This window comes from Polypterus senegalus, chromosome 4 (genome assembly GCF_016835505.1).
Source record: "Polypterus senegalus isolate Bchr_013 chromosome 4, ASM1683550v1, whole genome shotgun sequence".
NCBI lineage: Eukaryota > Metazoa > Chordata > Cladistia > Polypteriformes > Polypteridae > Polypterus > Polypterus senegalus.
This window is the reverse complement of record NC_053157.1, coordinates 102,892,212-102,907,946: the sequence shown is the minus strand read 5'-3', so window position 1 is coordinate 102,907,946 and position 15,735 is coordinate 102,892,212. Positions and strand designations below refer to the sequence as shown.

General features: G+C 33.7%; 1 protein-coding gene across 2 annotated transcripts in view; it reads left to right on the top strand.

Moving 5' to 3' along the window:
- Positions 1–15,735, top strand: part of grid2 (glutamate receptor, ionotropic, delta 2) — a 2,157,968-nt gene that overhangs the window by 2,110,447 nt on the left and 31,786 nt on the right. For both annotated transcript variants that reach the window (XM_039751125.1, XM_039751126.1), the window contains one exon: positions 15,361–15,527. In XM_039751125.1, coding sequence (XP_039607059.1) covers positions 15,361–15,527 — 167 coding nt within the window. The remainder of the gene's footprint in view (positions 1–15,360; positions 15,528–15,735) is intronic.

Genomic DNA, 15,735 nt, shown 5'->3' with positions numbered 1-15,735 from the left:
ATTAATATTTTATCCTCATTTTACTAACATGTTAGTTTTTTTATTGTTTTAAACTTGGGAAGCTATATAATCTTAATTATACTATTGGACTATTATTTACAAATTGAATATATATTTATTAATTTCATTGTTCATTATTTACTAGTGAATTTCTGATATCATTGTGATATCAAAATGAATCTAAAAATTAGAACCATTTTCCTTGAGGTAACAATATATTCCCTTTTTGCTCATCCGCTCACGGTTGTTGTCGTGGGTGGAGTTTAGACATAAATTAAGAAATTAATAAGCATGAAAACATATACATGTCTGAAGCTGCATAGAGCAATTTAGTCTTTCAAGAAAATTGTTAGAAAATAAACATATAAATGATCGGAACATAAATTTAGAAAACAAAGCATTCACAGTTTTCATTGACTTCCTTACGATAACCATCATACCTTAATGTTATTGTTAATGTTTCAACAAAAGTATCCATGAGTGCATGAGTGGGCCCCAGAATGGACTGGCACCCTTTGCAGTACTGTTTCTTGTCTTGGCTCCTGGACTACCAGGATAAGCTGTTTGTAATGACTCACATCTGAAGTATGGAGAATACATCTTTAGGTATCTCAAACTCATTTCCTGATTCTTAAAATAAGTTTCTCATCTAATTGAGATTTTTTGAAATGTATTTCAGGATATCTCAAATATATCTTAATATATAACAAAGAATGAATAATTTCAAGATATTTGATCAATCATTTTTGTATTATGTTACATACAGTTAAAGGTATGTCAAATACAATTCCATGTATATAACAACAGCTTTTACAGACCCTTTCAAAGTATAGCTATCTTTTGCTATCTTTACCCTATCACGGTCAGTTAAATAGGTATAGAAGTAAAAGTTGCTTACCTGAATTATTTAGCACTCTAGTGAGTGAGCATGCGGTGGAGGGGCAATGCTGCACTTGCATTTAATGCCCCCGTTCTGAATCACCCCTTCACATGAAGGTCTGAGTCAGAGGACTCAGACTGGAACCAGCACTATGCTGAGGTACATATCCAAAGCCACTATTTTATCCATAGGCACACTTTCAAATTTGATTTGGCTTACCGTAATCCTGGGTTGTAAATTAGTAAATGCAAGACTATTCTGTACTGTTGATTTCCAGGCCATGGAGTGGTATTGGGAGTAGCTAAGAAATTTAAATGCAAGTAGTGAATATATTTAGAATATTCTTTAAGGTCCATCAGAAATGACTTAAATTCATTGTTCTAAAAAGACACCTTGGTGGTAATGCATAAACGTTTGCTGCAAAATGCATCATTTTAATGTTGCAGCTTACAAATATTGTAAGTTTCTGATTGAATGGTTGTGCTTATTGATCCATTCTGATTTTATAAAATTAACATTTATCTTTTAAACAACAAAAATTAGTTTGGGCATGGTGATGAATTACACAATATTAACATGGATAACACCATGCTTACCATGCTAAATACAAGAAAATGTACATCTATCTTAAAGAAAGACAGATTACTCTTTGCCCATTTTAATTTTAATAGTAGTCAAATTAATCACGTTCATTAAAATGTAATTTAGACTTCACAATTAATCAGTGCAGCATAATAAATGGTTTAAAGTTTTAGGTGAACAAGTACTTGCAAAAAGTGGCAGACTTAAGTTGGACATAGATGATAGAGTGTTAATAAATGGCATCGTTTGCAAGGTATAGAGGTAGAATTTCTGTGTAAGAGATGATGTTATTATGCTCCCAAACCAGAATAACTAATGATAAAATCAACTGTTCTTGTGTGGTTTTTTTTTCTGTGCAATTTGGGAAGTGCTTCATAAAAGCTTAAAATCTATTACAGTTACTGTATATCAAAGGGTTCAAAACTGAAATTAGCAATTCCTTTAACTGATGATAAGCTTTGGTAAAGAATTAATGTGAAATAGGCGAAGGTAACATTCTAATAAACATAACATAATATACTGCTGCAGCCTTTTACAGAGTTTAGGGTAGTGATATTATAGAATAAGCTTAGATTATAACAAAGGTGTAGTTTTATTATAGCCACATTACTTATTAAATATTAAATAAATATTCATTCCTCATAAACCCATCAGAAATGCACATTTCTGTTTTTTCAGAATGTTGTTTCCTTAAATAAAGTATGTATTTTATCTTGACTAAATAACAAGGTATGGGCACCAATTACTTGATCCAAAACGGGGTACTATCAGTGGCCCACTGCCCGGCTTCAAAGACACTTAACTTATTAGTGGTGTCATGCTTTCAAAACATCACCAGCAGCAGTTATATCACATGGTCAGCTCTGAAAACAACTCTCCAGGAGTCCAGTCCACCTTGATGATTCTACAACCAGCCTCTATAGCTATCTGCACACCACATCTATGACCACTGTTTGCCCTTTGTCCTGCTTATAAAACCGTTCCACCATACTTCTCCATGCTTCTTCTTATTAAACTGCTTTTACTGTCTCAAACGTTTTTCTGTTTATCAAGCCAACCAACAAAATTGTTACCTGCCTTGCACCTAGTGCTACTGAGAAGATCACTAGGGTTATTTTAAACTGGAAGGATACAACTTATTTCATGGTACATATAGGAATAAACATATTTCTAGTAATTAAGGACAAATTTCCAGTATTATATTCTAAAACAAGTAATTGTCCACATCCATCCATTCATTTTCTAAACCTGCTTTATCCTAAATAGGGACGCAAGGAAATTACAGCCTACCCCAGCAAGCATCAAGCGCAAGACAGGAACAATCCCTGGACAGGATGCTTCACCATCACAAAGTGAACTGCCACACAAAAGCACATGTGCACACACGTGGAATCACCCACAGTTATTCCCATTCACTCATACAACAACAATCCATGCACTTAGGAGAACGTGCAAACTTTGTTCACTGCCTGACCAGACTAGGAATAAAAAAGAGTTTGGTTCTATGAAAGTGTAAATGTTTATGCATAATTCTGTTGGAATATGTTCCGCATATGTGTTACAAAATACCCTATTTTAACTTGTTATACCAAATCTCTGTAGGTAGCTTTTATCATCATCATCTTTCCTTCATTAAGATAACTAAACTTGAGGGAAAAATGGTCATGCTCAAAGAAGTATAAATAGACTAACAAGGAATATAGTGCTTCAGATGTCAAGCAATTACTGATGTATTACTAAGAAATGTGAGGTTTTTATGATCACATTCAATGATAATAACCAAATAATTTCCTAAAGTATAAAGAATGAACCATAAATTATATAGTAGTTATTAAAACAAGAAAAACATTTTTCCTTTCAACTTAATCCAATGTATAGTAATTTAATAGCATACTTAATTATATCATCAAAATGGTTAGTAAAATCTTTTTCTAAACACTTCATTTTTTAGTTGTTTTTAGCTCAAGAAAGAAAATATGCAAAGCAAAAATTATATAGTTGAATTAAGTGGCCCCAAGTACAGATCCAAGCCTAAGTGGAGCCCTAGGCAAGGTTCACCCATAACATCTAGATACCAAGTTGTACATATAAAGAAGAGAAAATATAGGTAGTGTTGCATTTACATTATCTACCAAAACAAGTCTGCACATCTGTATATGATAAAGTCTATAATATAGTGAGTTATCAAGACCCATGACAAATTATCTCTTTAAAGGTAAGTTAGTTCTCTATACTTGCTGGTTCAAAATCATTAATCTGTCAATGTTATTTATGTGGTTAAGGATACAATTATGTTTCTTTTTCTTTATTTCCATATTTATGCAAATGTTTAGCTTGTGTTTATCCACACATATAAAAGTTTTTTAGCTTGTACCAGGGATAGTAGATGTGTATGTGCTGCGAGATGAGCCCATTTAGAGAAAAAAAAAAAAAAAAAAAAAAACTAAAGAGCTGTAGAAAAAATTTTGAGACTGTTATATAACAAATAACATGCCAAAATATTCTGGTTACAAACAGAAAGGTATTGGAAGCAGCATCCTGAATAACTATAATTTACAGGACAGATTGTTTTATGCAATAATCAAGTAAGATGAGAACTGCTTATTGGCAGTCTGTTTACCACAGTAGTTGGTGTTCTGTTGTAATTCATCAAGCCATTCAGCCTTTAGACCTTTTCCCTGAATGAAGCAACCTGAACACATTTAAAGAGCCAATAACTTAAAACACAGACAAGGAGTTGTCTATGAACCTGTTGTATCAGACATTCTTCTTATGATTTTATGTTGCCCTCCTCACACAGTGCAGCATTAAAAGTCAAGCTAAATACTATTTTTTCTTATGCATGACAAAAATGTAATTTCAGGGAGTGTGTACCCAGTGGAAAATACCTTCATGGTAAGGATTTAGGTTTCATACCACAGTTAATAAAAAATAATGAGTATACTATGTGTGATTTAATACCTGAACAGAGTCCCTGCATTATGCTTGCTTCCTCCTAGTCTATATGGTCTTCCATTTCCTTTCATCCATGTACAGCTGTTTTCAACATAATAGCAGTCTGATATCACTAACCTGATCAGTCACTGTTTTTGATAGAAATTATATTTCTATATGGCAAATAATTTACTGGTAGGTGTAGTAGAGTAATAGAACACCAACAGACCCAACAGTCATGACAAGCTTGCTGCTAATTATGTGTAAGTTAATCATTAATTGAAAGGCTCAGAGAGTTGGAGGAGGTGTTCAAAATAATAGGAGTGTGGAGTTCAAAAAGTGATGTCATTCATTCTGTGAAAAAACAGGCATCAATTACTGTCCTTATTTAAGGAAGAACCATTAGCAAATGTTGTACATGCTGGTTATAGTGCATTTCTCTCTGAAAATCTGATTAAAATGGGTTGTTCCAGACATTGTTCAGAAGAACAGTGTACTTTGGATAAAAAGTTGATTGGAGAGGGGAAACTCCATAACTCTATAAAGAAGTGCAGAAAATGATAGGCTGCTCAGCTAAAATGATTGCAAATGCTTTAAAATGGCAACTAAAACCTGAAAGACTGGAAAGAAAATGGAAAACTACCATTCAAATGGATCTAAGAATAGCCAAAATGGCAAAGACTCAGCCAATGATGAGCTCCAGGAATATCAAAGAAGGTTTAAAGTTGCCTGTAAGTACTGTTACAATTAGAAGACGCCTATGTGAAGCCAAGGTATCGGCAAGAATTAGAAGACGCCTATGTGAAGTCAAGCTATTGGGAACCCCCCGCAAAGTCCCATTGTTGGAAAAAAGACGTGCTGAAGAGGTTACAAAGAATACATTGACTGGCTTAAAGAGAAATGGTGCAACATTTTGTGGAACTAATGAAAGCAAGATTGTTCCTTTTGAGTCTAGGGGCCACAGACTGTTTGTCAGATGACCCGGAAAACACTGAATTCAAGCCACAGTACACTGTGAAAACAGTGAAGCAAGGTGGCTCAAGCATCATGATATAGGGATGTTTCTCATAATATGGTGTCGGGCTTATTTATCGCCTACCAGGGATCATGGATCAAACTGAATACCTCAAAATACTTGAAGAGGTCGTGTTGCCTTATGCCGAAGAGGAAATGCCCTTGAAATGGATGTTTCAACAAGACAACGACCCCAAACAAACCAATAAATGAGCAACATCTTTGCTCCAAATCCCAGGACCTTAATCCAACAGAAAACTTGTGGGGTGACAACAAAAATGCTGTTTCTGAGGCAAAACCAAGAAATGCAGAAGAATTATGGAATGTAGTTCAATCACCCTGGGCTGGAATACCTGTTCACAGGTGCCAGAAGATGGTCGACTCCATGCATGACAGATGCGCAGCAGTTCTCAGAAACAGTGGTTGTACAACTAAATATTAGTTCAGTGATTTAAAGGAAAGCAAAATCTTGAAACATTTTTCAGTTTATACAGTGAATGTTTGAGATTGTAAAGAAGAATGCAGGCACTGCTATTTTTGAACAGCCTAATATTCCCTTTTCTTCACTTTCTCTAAAGTAATAACACAAATTTGATACATTTTTCTTCATGTTTTGATTTGGAATAGAATGTGCAGTGTTCCCAATGCATTTGCATGTTTGGAAATAAAAGCTATTGTAAGGATTTTGAGCTTTATTCACTTTTTAAAACACATTGCTATTATTCTGAACACGTGCCCATAGTTGTAATAATTGATTTGGAGTTCTAGAATTATATTTTGACCTTACTCTGAATGTATTTTCACCAGTGGCATACCCCACATTGGATTTTTTTTTTATTTGCTTTATGCTGTAGATGTCAGTGCTTGCTAAGACCATGGTGAATTCATAAGGAAAGGGAGGGTTTGACCAGATGGAATGGTAGATACAGTGAATTCAGAAAGTGTTCAGATGCCTTCACTTTATGCACACTTTTTATTGTGTTATAGATTTCATTTTAAAGGGATAAATTTACCATTTTTGTTAAGGAACACTCAATAACCCATAATGACAAAATGAACATATGTTTGCAAATATATTAAACATCAAAACTGAAACTGCTTATTCATATAAGTTCTCAGACCCTTAATTAAGTACTTTGTTGAAGCCCTTTGGCAGCAATAAGTTGCCATCTTCAGGTCTCCACACATGTGTTCTATGGACCTTAATTCTGGACTTTATCTGGGCCATTCTAGGGTAGTCAGAGACTTGTCCCAAAGCCACTTCAATGTTGTATTGTGTGTATGCTTCAGGTCTTTGTCGTGCTGAAAAGTGAACTGCCACCCCAGTCTGAGATCATGTGCACTCTGGAGTAGGATTTTTTCATTGAGTTCTCTATTTTTGGCTGCATTCATCCCTTCCTCAGTTCTGACTAGTCTTCCTTTCCCTGCCATCAGGAAACACTCCCATGGCCTGATGCTGCCAGCTTTAATTTTGTCTCTTCAGAGTAGAGAATCTTTATCCTTATGCTATCAGAGCACTGTACTTTAAATACCATTTTAATGTTACTCTGCCATCAACACCTACATGATGGATTGCTGCTGAGATGGCTGTCTTTGCAACAGGTTCCCCCATCCCAGCAGAGGACTTTGAAGTTCTATTAGAGTGACTCTGAGACCAAGGCTCTTCTTATCCAGTTACTCAGTTTGGCCAGACTACCAGTACTAGGAAATGTCCATTTAGTTCCAGACTTCTTCCATTTTGCAATTATTAACTCCACTGTGCTTCTGGGAACATTTAAAGCTTTAGAAATGATTGTATACCGTTTTCCATATCTATGCCTCACCACACTTTTATTGTGGAAGACTACAGATAATTCCTTGAACATCATGGCTTGGTTTTCGTACTGACATGCAGCATGAATTATGGTACTTTATATACACCACTGTGTGCATTTAAAAAACTACAGTATGCCCAATCAATTCAATTTACCAGTTTGACTCCAGTCAAGCTCTAGACACAACTAATAGATAATTAAAGGAAACTGGATGCACCTGACCACAATCTGGAGTGTGACAGCAATGGTTCTGAAATAGAAATAAGAGATTTCAGTTTTTGATTTTGAATACATTTGCAAACCTTTCTCAATAATTCTTTCACTTTATCATTATATGTCAAGACTGACAAACATATAACAACACAGAGTGGCTGCCTTTGTGTATTTAGAGATTTTTTATCATTTTTTGATTTTACAAGCTTTCTTATCAGTGTTTTCTCTTTTGGAATGTTTGTTTAACATCAAAATAAGCCTGCCAGTTCCAGCGCAAATGCAGAAATGTGATTAAGACAGGGCTTTAACTGAATATATTTATAGAAAAGCTTCTAAAAGCTTGACATCTACCTGGCACAGTGATTCCTATGTTTGTTACACAATAACAATTAAAAAAATAAAGTGGAGCTTCAGCTGGCTGTTGACAAACTATTTAGAATTCTAATTTATCTTGACATAAATAAAGCAATTGGTGATACAAAGCCTTTGTTGTAAGATGTCTATTGCTGTGGAGTGGTTTCTTTACTGCAGTTTCAAAGAAAGAAGATTGCATGTGGTAGTGTGCACCTTTTCCCATTGCTGGGAAGCAGTTATAGAGGACATATATCACAACATCACCAATGCTACATTTTAAAGAGTCAGCACCATGTGTACCTATAAAGTATCTATCTATCTATCTATCTATCTATCTATCTATCTATCTATCTATCTATCTATCTATCTATCTATCTATCTATCTATCTATCTATCTAATCATCCAAGATTTGAATTTGTAAAAAAAGAAAAAAAAAGCCTTTGTGTTATTATTAGTTTTTTAATTTTCCAGTTTATGACTTTTTCTGTTCTCTGGCTACATTTCACATCTTGTGTTTATTGGGACAGGTTACGAGTTCCTTCTTTGCTTTAAGACTTACTGATCTGTTCTCTGAGTACGATTTTGGCCACACACCCTGAGCTTTGTTATTTAATTATTGATTTCTCAGTTATGACCCATGCATAAATTCTATTTTCTCTTTGCCATCTCCTGATCTCGTTTTCTTTCAAACTTGTTGTTGCTTTGCACAAACAATACAGTATCCTCACATTAGATTATTTTTTTGGAAAATTTAACTTCCACTCTTCTAAAGAGAAAGTTTTGTAAACAGACACAGACCTGAAAGCCTGGATAGTAAGTACAGTACATTGTCTTCTTAAATACTGAGCATCTGATGGAAATAGCAACCATAAACAGCAATACCACTGCCATGCAAAGACAGTCAAAAAATAGGAGTGATCGCACAAAAAACAAAATAGCATCACCAGAACAATGGTGAGAATAATCAATAATAAGAAAAACAGGTCTAGAAGTAAAATAGATAGATAGATAGATAGATAGATAGATAGATAGATAGATAGATAGATAGATAGATAGATAGATAGATAGATAGATAGATACTTTATTAATCCCAAGGGGAAATTCACATAATCCAGCAGCAGTATACTGATACAAAGAAACAATATTAAATTAAATAGTAATAAAAATGAAAAGAATTAAAATAAAATTAATGTTCGCATTTACTCCCCCGGGTGGAATTGAAGAGTCGCATAGTGTGGGGGAGGAACGATCTCTTTAGTCTGTCAGTGGAACAGGACAGTGACAAAAGTCTGTCACTGAAGCTACTCCTCTGTCTGGAGATGACACTGTAAATAAGATCACACAAACCCAACACAGGGAGAAGTGTAATTATTTCTGGGACAAGAGTTTGGATGCTGACCTAGTGCCAGTGCTCAAAAGAACTTCCAGTACCAAAAAAAGAGTATAAAGAGAGACATGCACCTCATTTTTAATGAAAAGAATAGGTTTACTGATTGAATTAGAGTTTATTTCAAAGTACAGGTCAAAACTTGAACATAGGTGCCTGAGTGGTTTAGCAGAATAAGTATGAGGTTGTGGATAATAGGAAAGTTCTTACAGGAACTTTCTGATCAGACAAAATTTTTACACATGTCATTTTATCTTTGATTAATACCACTTATAGTCAGATTAAATTAAGAAAGCTATCTTGTTAAATGGTGTCTAGCTGTAGATCTATGGAAAGACTAGATTAGCTCAGCAACTCAAATAAATGTCCTTAAGGAATATGGGGGTGGGGAAAAACCCGTTTTCTGAATCTTTGCCAAAACTGTGCTTAGTGAAAGCTTTGTATGCCAGTAAAAGCCTAGTAAAAAGAGCAATGGTCAGTTTCTCCAACACGTGTCATAATTTATGCAGTTCTCAATAGGATGAAATTAGTATTGAAAGGATTATATGGATAGTGCATGAACCAGTGCACCCTCTTCAGTGACCAGACTACATTTTCTTTTAGCATAAGCAAGATTTGGAACTAGAAGGGTCAGGAGTGACAGCAGAAACTAAACTTGGTTCACTGTTGTTCTTTAACTGGATCCTAGTTTTCCTGGCTGGAGTTTAGAGAGACAAAGGGTTTAGTAGTGGTATTAAACATATGTAGTTCCCTGGTTCTCTCTTTAAATTGTTCTGAATAAGAATCATGGTACACTCACACATTTGACACTGTGTGTAATCTGAATGTGTGTGCTGAGTTGGAACTAAGTGTGGATAAATTCAAAGAATATAAAAACAAGCAAAAGCATTTTACATTCATCAATAACATTTCCCAATAAATACAGGAAATATGATCTGAGTTTTATTTCCCTGTAATGTGCAGAGTTGTTGTTGTTTTTTTTTTAAATTTAATTCTAAGTTAGATTAGATCAGCATCAGCATGGATCTATAGTAGGAAAAAATGTTTGAAAATGCATTCAGTTGTAAAGACACCTGAAAGCAGTGTGTGCATGTTGTTAAGCATTAGACACTATGAGCATCAGCTTTAAGTCTGTTGATATAAGTAAAGTGCCCTTTTAGTAATGAGACTATGTAGGTTGGTCAATATTGTGTACAAAATTTCACTTTTGTATTTTACATTTTGTTTAAATTGTTTTCTGTAAATTAGAAAAAGAGCCCAAAGCATCTGCATCTTCACAAACAATGTTGACACCAAAAGCTAGAAAACCCTGAATATGTTTTTTTACTGTATCATGAATATCTGCAATTGTGTGCTCTTTTAGCTCTTTTTTACATTTTTCCAAATGACCTAATAAAATACATGATGGGGATACTGGCAATTAACATTTTTCTAATTATAGTTTTTAGTGTATGTGTTTTTTAGTACATTGAAATGGTTGGGACTGATGACAGATTTGTAGTAATAAATTACTGGTTTCCATAGCTTTTTGGGAAAAAAAGAAAAAAAAATTTAATGGAATTTGTGCTAATTTTTTCTGAAATTTTCAGAGGATAATAACTCTTTCAATTTGTATAATTCATGTTGCATGTGGCTGAAGAAAATCTTGAGCAAACAATTTTCAGTGAATCATTGGTCATTTTGTACGTCTTTTGGTAAAGCATTTCCTAAAGCAGAGAGAACATTTAAGCAAAGTAAAAGAAGTCGGACCGTTGGCAGACTGATCAATAAGGCTATATACAATGTCAGCTTGTGCAGCAAAAACATCAAAGAGCACATCTTGTTTTAAATAAAGTCAAGGGAGCTTTCTGTCTCTCACTTGGTGTACTTCTTTCTTTTTTAAATTAATTCCTCCCCTGTATGTAAAGGCTAAGATAGCCTAACCAAAGCCAAAACACGGAGCCTCACTTGCAAAGATGTGAATTTTTTGTAAACAATCAATATAAAATAATAATATTAGGATATATACTTTGTGGCAAAAAAAGATTTGCTTTTATAGTGTAATGTATTTAGACATATTTAACTTTCCCTTGATTTATAACCAAGTTTTTTTTGGTTTATGAAAAAAGCTGCCAAAAGCAATTCAATCAAAAAGGTCATTGCAAACGTTGCTAAATATTAATATTGTGAATTACCAAAAATCAAACATCAAGACTTCTACACTTCTGAAGTCTTGATTTACAGCTAAAAAATATGTCTAATTGACAAGTACTAAAGAAACAATCTATTTAGGTCTGTATTCTCTGATAACAGAGTAATTCAAATCAGGAACATTTAAACATGCACATAACTAACTTTTCATCAAGAAGTCAATACAACCATGCACATAAAACAAGAAAAAGTCAAAGTTTAGTCTTATGTACTCAGCTTTGTGCTAACACTTGAGGTCTTAATGAAAAGAAATCTATGAAAGTCTAACAACATATACCTGTTTTTCGAGTTTTAAGTGTAGTTTCAAACATATAATTGATCCTCCATTAAGAAGGATAATCTATAAATAAAAGAAATTAAAAAATAGTTTATTTGAAATTTTTTTGTTTTAAAATACTTAGGGGTCACCATCAATGACAGGCTTAACAGATCTAGTAACACTGAAAAACTATATGAGAAAAGGCAGAACCAACTCTTTTTTTCTTAGAAGATTACACTCCTTTAATGTGGATAGTAACATCCTTTACAAGTTCTACAACTCTGTGATCACCGCTTCAATTCTTATATGCTGTGTTGTCTTCGCTAGTAACATCACTTCAAGAGACCCCCCCTCCCCCCAATCTACAAACAAATTAAAAAAGCAGACTCAGTTAAGGTACACACTCTGAAACGGCAATTAATGGTGAAAGAAAGAATGAAAAAAATTTTATTTGAACAATGCTGCATATCATGTTTCTGACACACTATCATTAAGTACTGAGCCAGCAAATTATTCAGCAGAAGTGTGCCAAACATTGCTTTATGCCTATGGTGATATAACTTTATAAAGGCCCAACTGTGACTGTCACAGTTTTATACATGTATATTTAGTCAAGTCAGAATGTTTCTTTCCATTTGGTAATTTTTGTGTGTATTTCAGGAGGGTCATTATTGTTTGTTATAGTATTTATTTATAGAGCTTCTGTACCTAACTAAACCTAAATTTACCCCTTTGGATGAATAAAGTTTCCTACCCTCCCTCCCTACCTACCTAACTAAATAACTAACTAACCAACCATCCAACCAACTCCTCATCCACATTTCCAAATGGTGCTGTTAGATTAAAGCCAGGAAAATTAAAAACAGTATCATTTATGTATAAATAAAGCATTATAAAGCATTTTACAGCATGCCAAAGAAAAAATTACAAGAAAATAAAAATAAATTAGAATAAGAATAAATAGTAAACCAAAACTAATAGATAAGAATAAATCAGTACACATTTCAAATAAGTTTACAGGTAATAGAAAAAGTACATTTCTTGTAAATAGATTTAATTTTAAGTCTCTAAAGATAAGTCTGATACTATGGCCATATGGCTGGGGAGGACAGAAAAAAACACTCTGGGACAAGATGGCTGGAGAAAAAAATATAATCAACTGGGGTTTCAAGGCCAAGTGACTGTCCAGCCCCATAAATAAATGTACTTAAGTAGTTCCTTATTGTTTTTAAGACTTCCTCCAAGGAGATTTACTGCAGTGGGTCTCGTTGGCAGTTGGAATTTTAGTTTATGTACCAGAGGGCTGCACAGTGCTTTGATTAGGTGGTTGTTGTGCAAAACGCCACCACAGGAAAAATGAAAAAGAAAGTAGAGAAAACCAGAGGTTAATAATGGTTTCATTTTTATTATACATAGATGCATGTGTAATTAATCAGAAGTACAACTAAAATGCAGCTATGAAAAGGACAAATTTAAAAAGTGTTTGTTTATATGTTTTTTAAAGTGTTCCACGGCATTAGTCTGACGTATCAACATTGGTAAAGCATTCCATTTTTGGTGCATAACAGCAATGGCCATTTCACCACTTCTTTATACTTAGCTCTTGGAATTAGGTCTGGTTAGGTTAAGTAGACTTTATTATCCCAGATGGGAATTTTGTCCAGAATGAAAGTACAGAAGACACTGTTACAGAGATCCAGAGACATAATATTTTGCAACCAATATTTTTGCAGAAATACACAAGATTAATACATGGAAAATAATTACAACACTACACAAACAGTAATACATAATTTAACATTTAGCAACATCCCTACTAGTAACAAAATTAAAAATGCTTTGCTCTAGGAGTAAAATAGTTCTTAAACCTGCTGCTCTTTACAAGCAAACCACAAAACAAGAAATGTAATATTTTACATTTTATTTGGATTTGGTCAGGTTCAAGCCCTTACTTAAATCTAGCAGTGATACTGTTTATTCTACAAAGCCCTTTAACATCATGTAGTTTATTTCAGGAAATAAATGGTTTCCTTATAAGCAAACCACTATTAGAAAATCTAAGGTTACGTTTTTGTGACAAGGACAGTCTGCAGGAAGCACTTCTGCTTTCATAGAAAACTTGGTCAAAATCTTTTAATGATTGACAGGAAACAGGCACTGCCTCTGATTAAGTGAACAAGGAAAGCTGCTATGGTTAATGGTATGTTCCTTGACTGAATTCACACACATCTATAACAGACAGATGAAAACAAGAAATTTAATATTTTACGTTTTATTTGGATTTGGTCAAGTTTAAGCCTTTAGGTAAATCCAGAAATGACATTGTTTATTCTACAAAGCCCTTTAACATAGGTAGATTGTTTCAGGAAATAATTGGTTTGCAGTAATATAGTTTGTTAATATCATAAGTAGAACTGCTGCTTGTTTTCCAAATTTTTAACATAAAAAATACTGGTAAACACAACTACTAGGACTTAATAAAGACTAGGCAGAAATAAATACATGTAAATGTATTGTATTATAAAATATGAAGTAGTGTATTTTCTTAATTTCTTTCTATAATTATAACTGCTGGTCTTTAGGAGGTATGAATTTACAAAACCTTAGGTAGTAGTAGTTAAGTAAAATTAATCATAACTTTCAATTTCATAGGTGTTTTGTCTTGGTAGAGTTCTGTGTTACTTTACTTTACCCTTTTGTATTGTTAATGTGTATCCTTTGTCAGAATGCCTGAAATCCCATACACTTATTACTGTTTATAAGGTATTGTACTTTATAACTTCTCAACACCTTCCTGTCTACATCTATAACCTCAGGCAATTACATAGCGCAAAAGACAAGCAGGAGTTAAGTTACAACTTTAAATAATTTGTTGGTAATATTTAATAATAACAATAAGCAAAGTACATGTGAATATTGGCAACCATACAACTTGATAAATGCTGATGTGTAGTTTTAGATGGCACAAAAACATGCTAGTTACATGAAATGTCTCTAGTTGTGCTTCTTAGTGTAGTCTTTTTCAGTCGACTGTGTGAAATGCTCCTTCATCATGATGGTGTGAGAGAGATAAAGAGGGGTAAAACAACCAAATTTATACAATCTTTGTCCAAATCCTTTCACTAATAGAACATAATGCTACAGACGATGCTTGCCAGCTAGGTAATTTGGCTATCCTATGAGGGTTGATTGAGTCGTGCAGAGAATCACTTGCCAGACTAGGTTTTGGCACTTCCCCCAATCCTGTCATAAAATTACAAAGACCCAGTCCTTAAAATTGAGTGGTCAGCCAAATATCAAACAACCGCTGATACAGCACAAATATTACATTGCTTTGTCTAAGTTACAAATAAAGACATACAAAATATTTATCAACTTGTATACCAAATTTCACAGCATAACAATAGCTAATGATGTAATACAGATAAAACAATCATACTCTACTACACTGTGTTTTTTCTTTATGTCTGCTCTGTGATTGGTAGTCAAGCTGTGAATTTTAAATATGAATCTCTATATATAATAAAAACATTTATGAAATTTAAATATTTTTATATTATTAAGGCAATTTGTTATATTTCATGTTATTTAAACAAAATGCAAAATTAACTTGAGCAATAATAAAATAACGTCTATGAAGATTAAAGTGTAAAGTGTAAACTGCTAATGTAAGAAACAGAGTATTCTTCTTGTCATTTTAGCATTAATTGCATGTTTCTGTCTCTTTGTCAGGTGCGGTATGGAAATTTTGCCTTCGTGTGGGACGCTGCTGTCCTGGAGTATGTGGCCATCAATGATGCGGACTGTTCCTTTTATACAGTTGGCAATACAATTGCTGACAGGGGATATGGGATTGCCCTTCAACATGGTAGCCCATACAGAGACATATTTTCACAAAGGTAGGAGTATTTTCTATATTTTATTCAAATGTAACCCATAATCCATATCATGATCTAAAAGTAAACATTAAAAACAGCTGGCTAATAAAGATTGTTTTAGATTAAAAACATATTAATAAAACCTTCTACGACAAGTTGTACAAAGCATATCACAGAAGTGGTCATTTAGGTATCCATGAAATATATTAATTTATTTATAATTTAACAC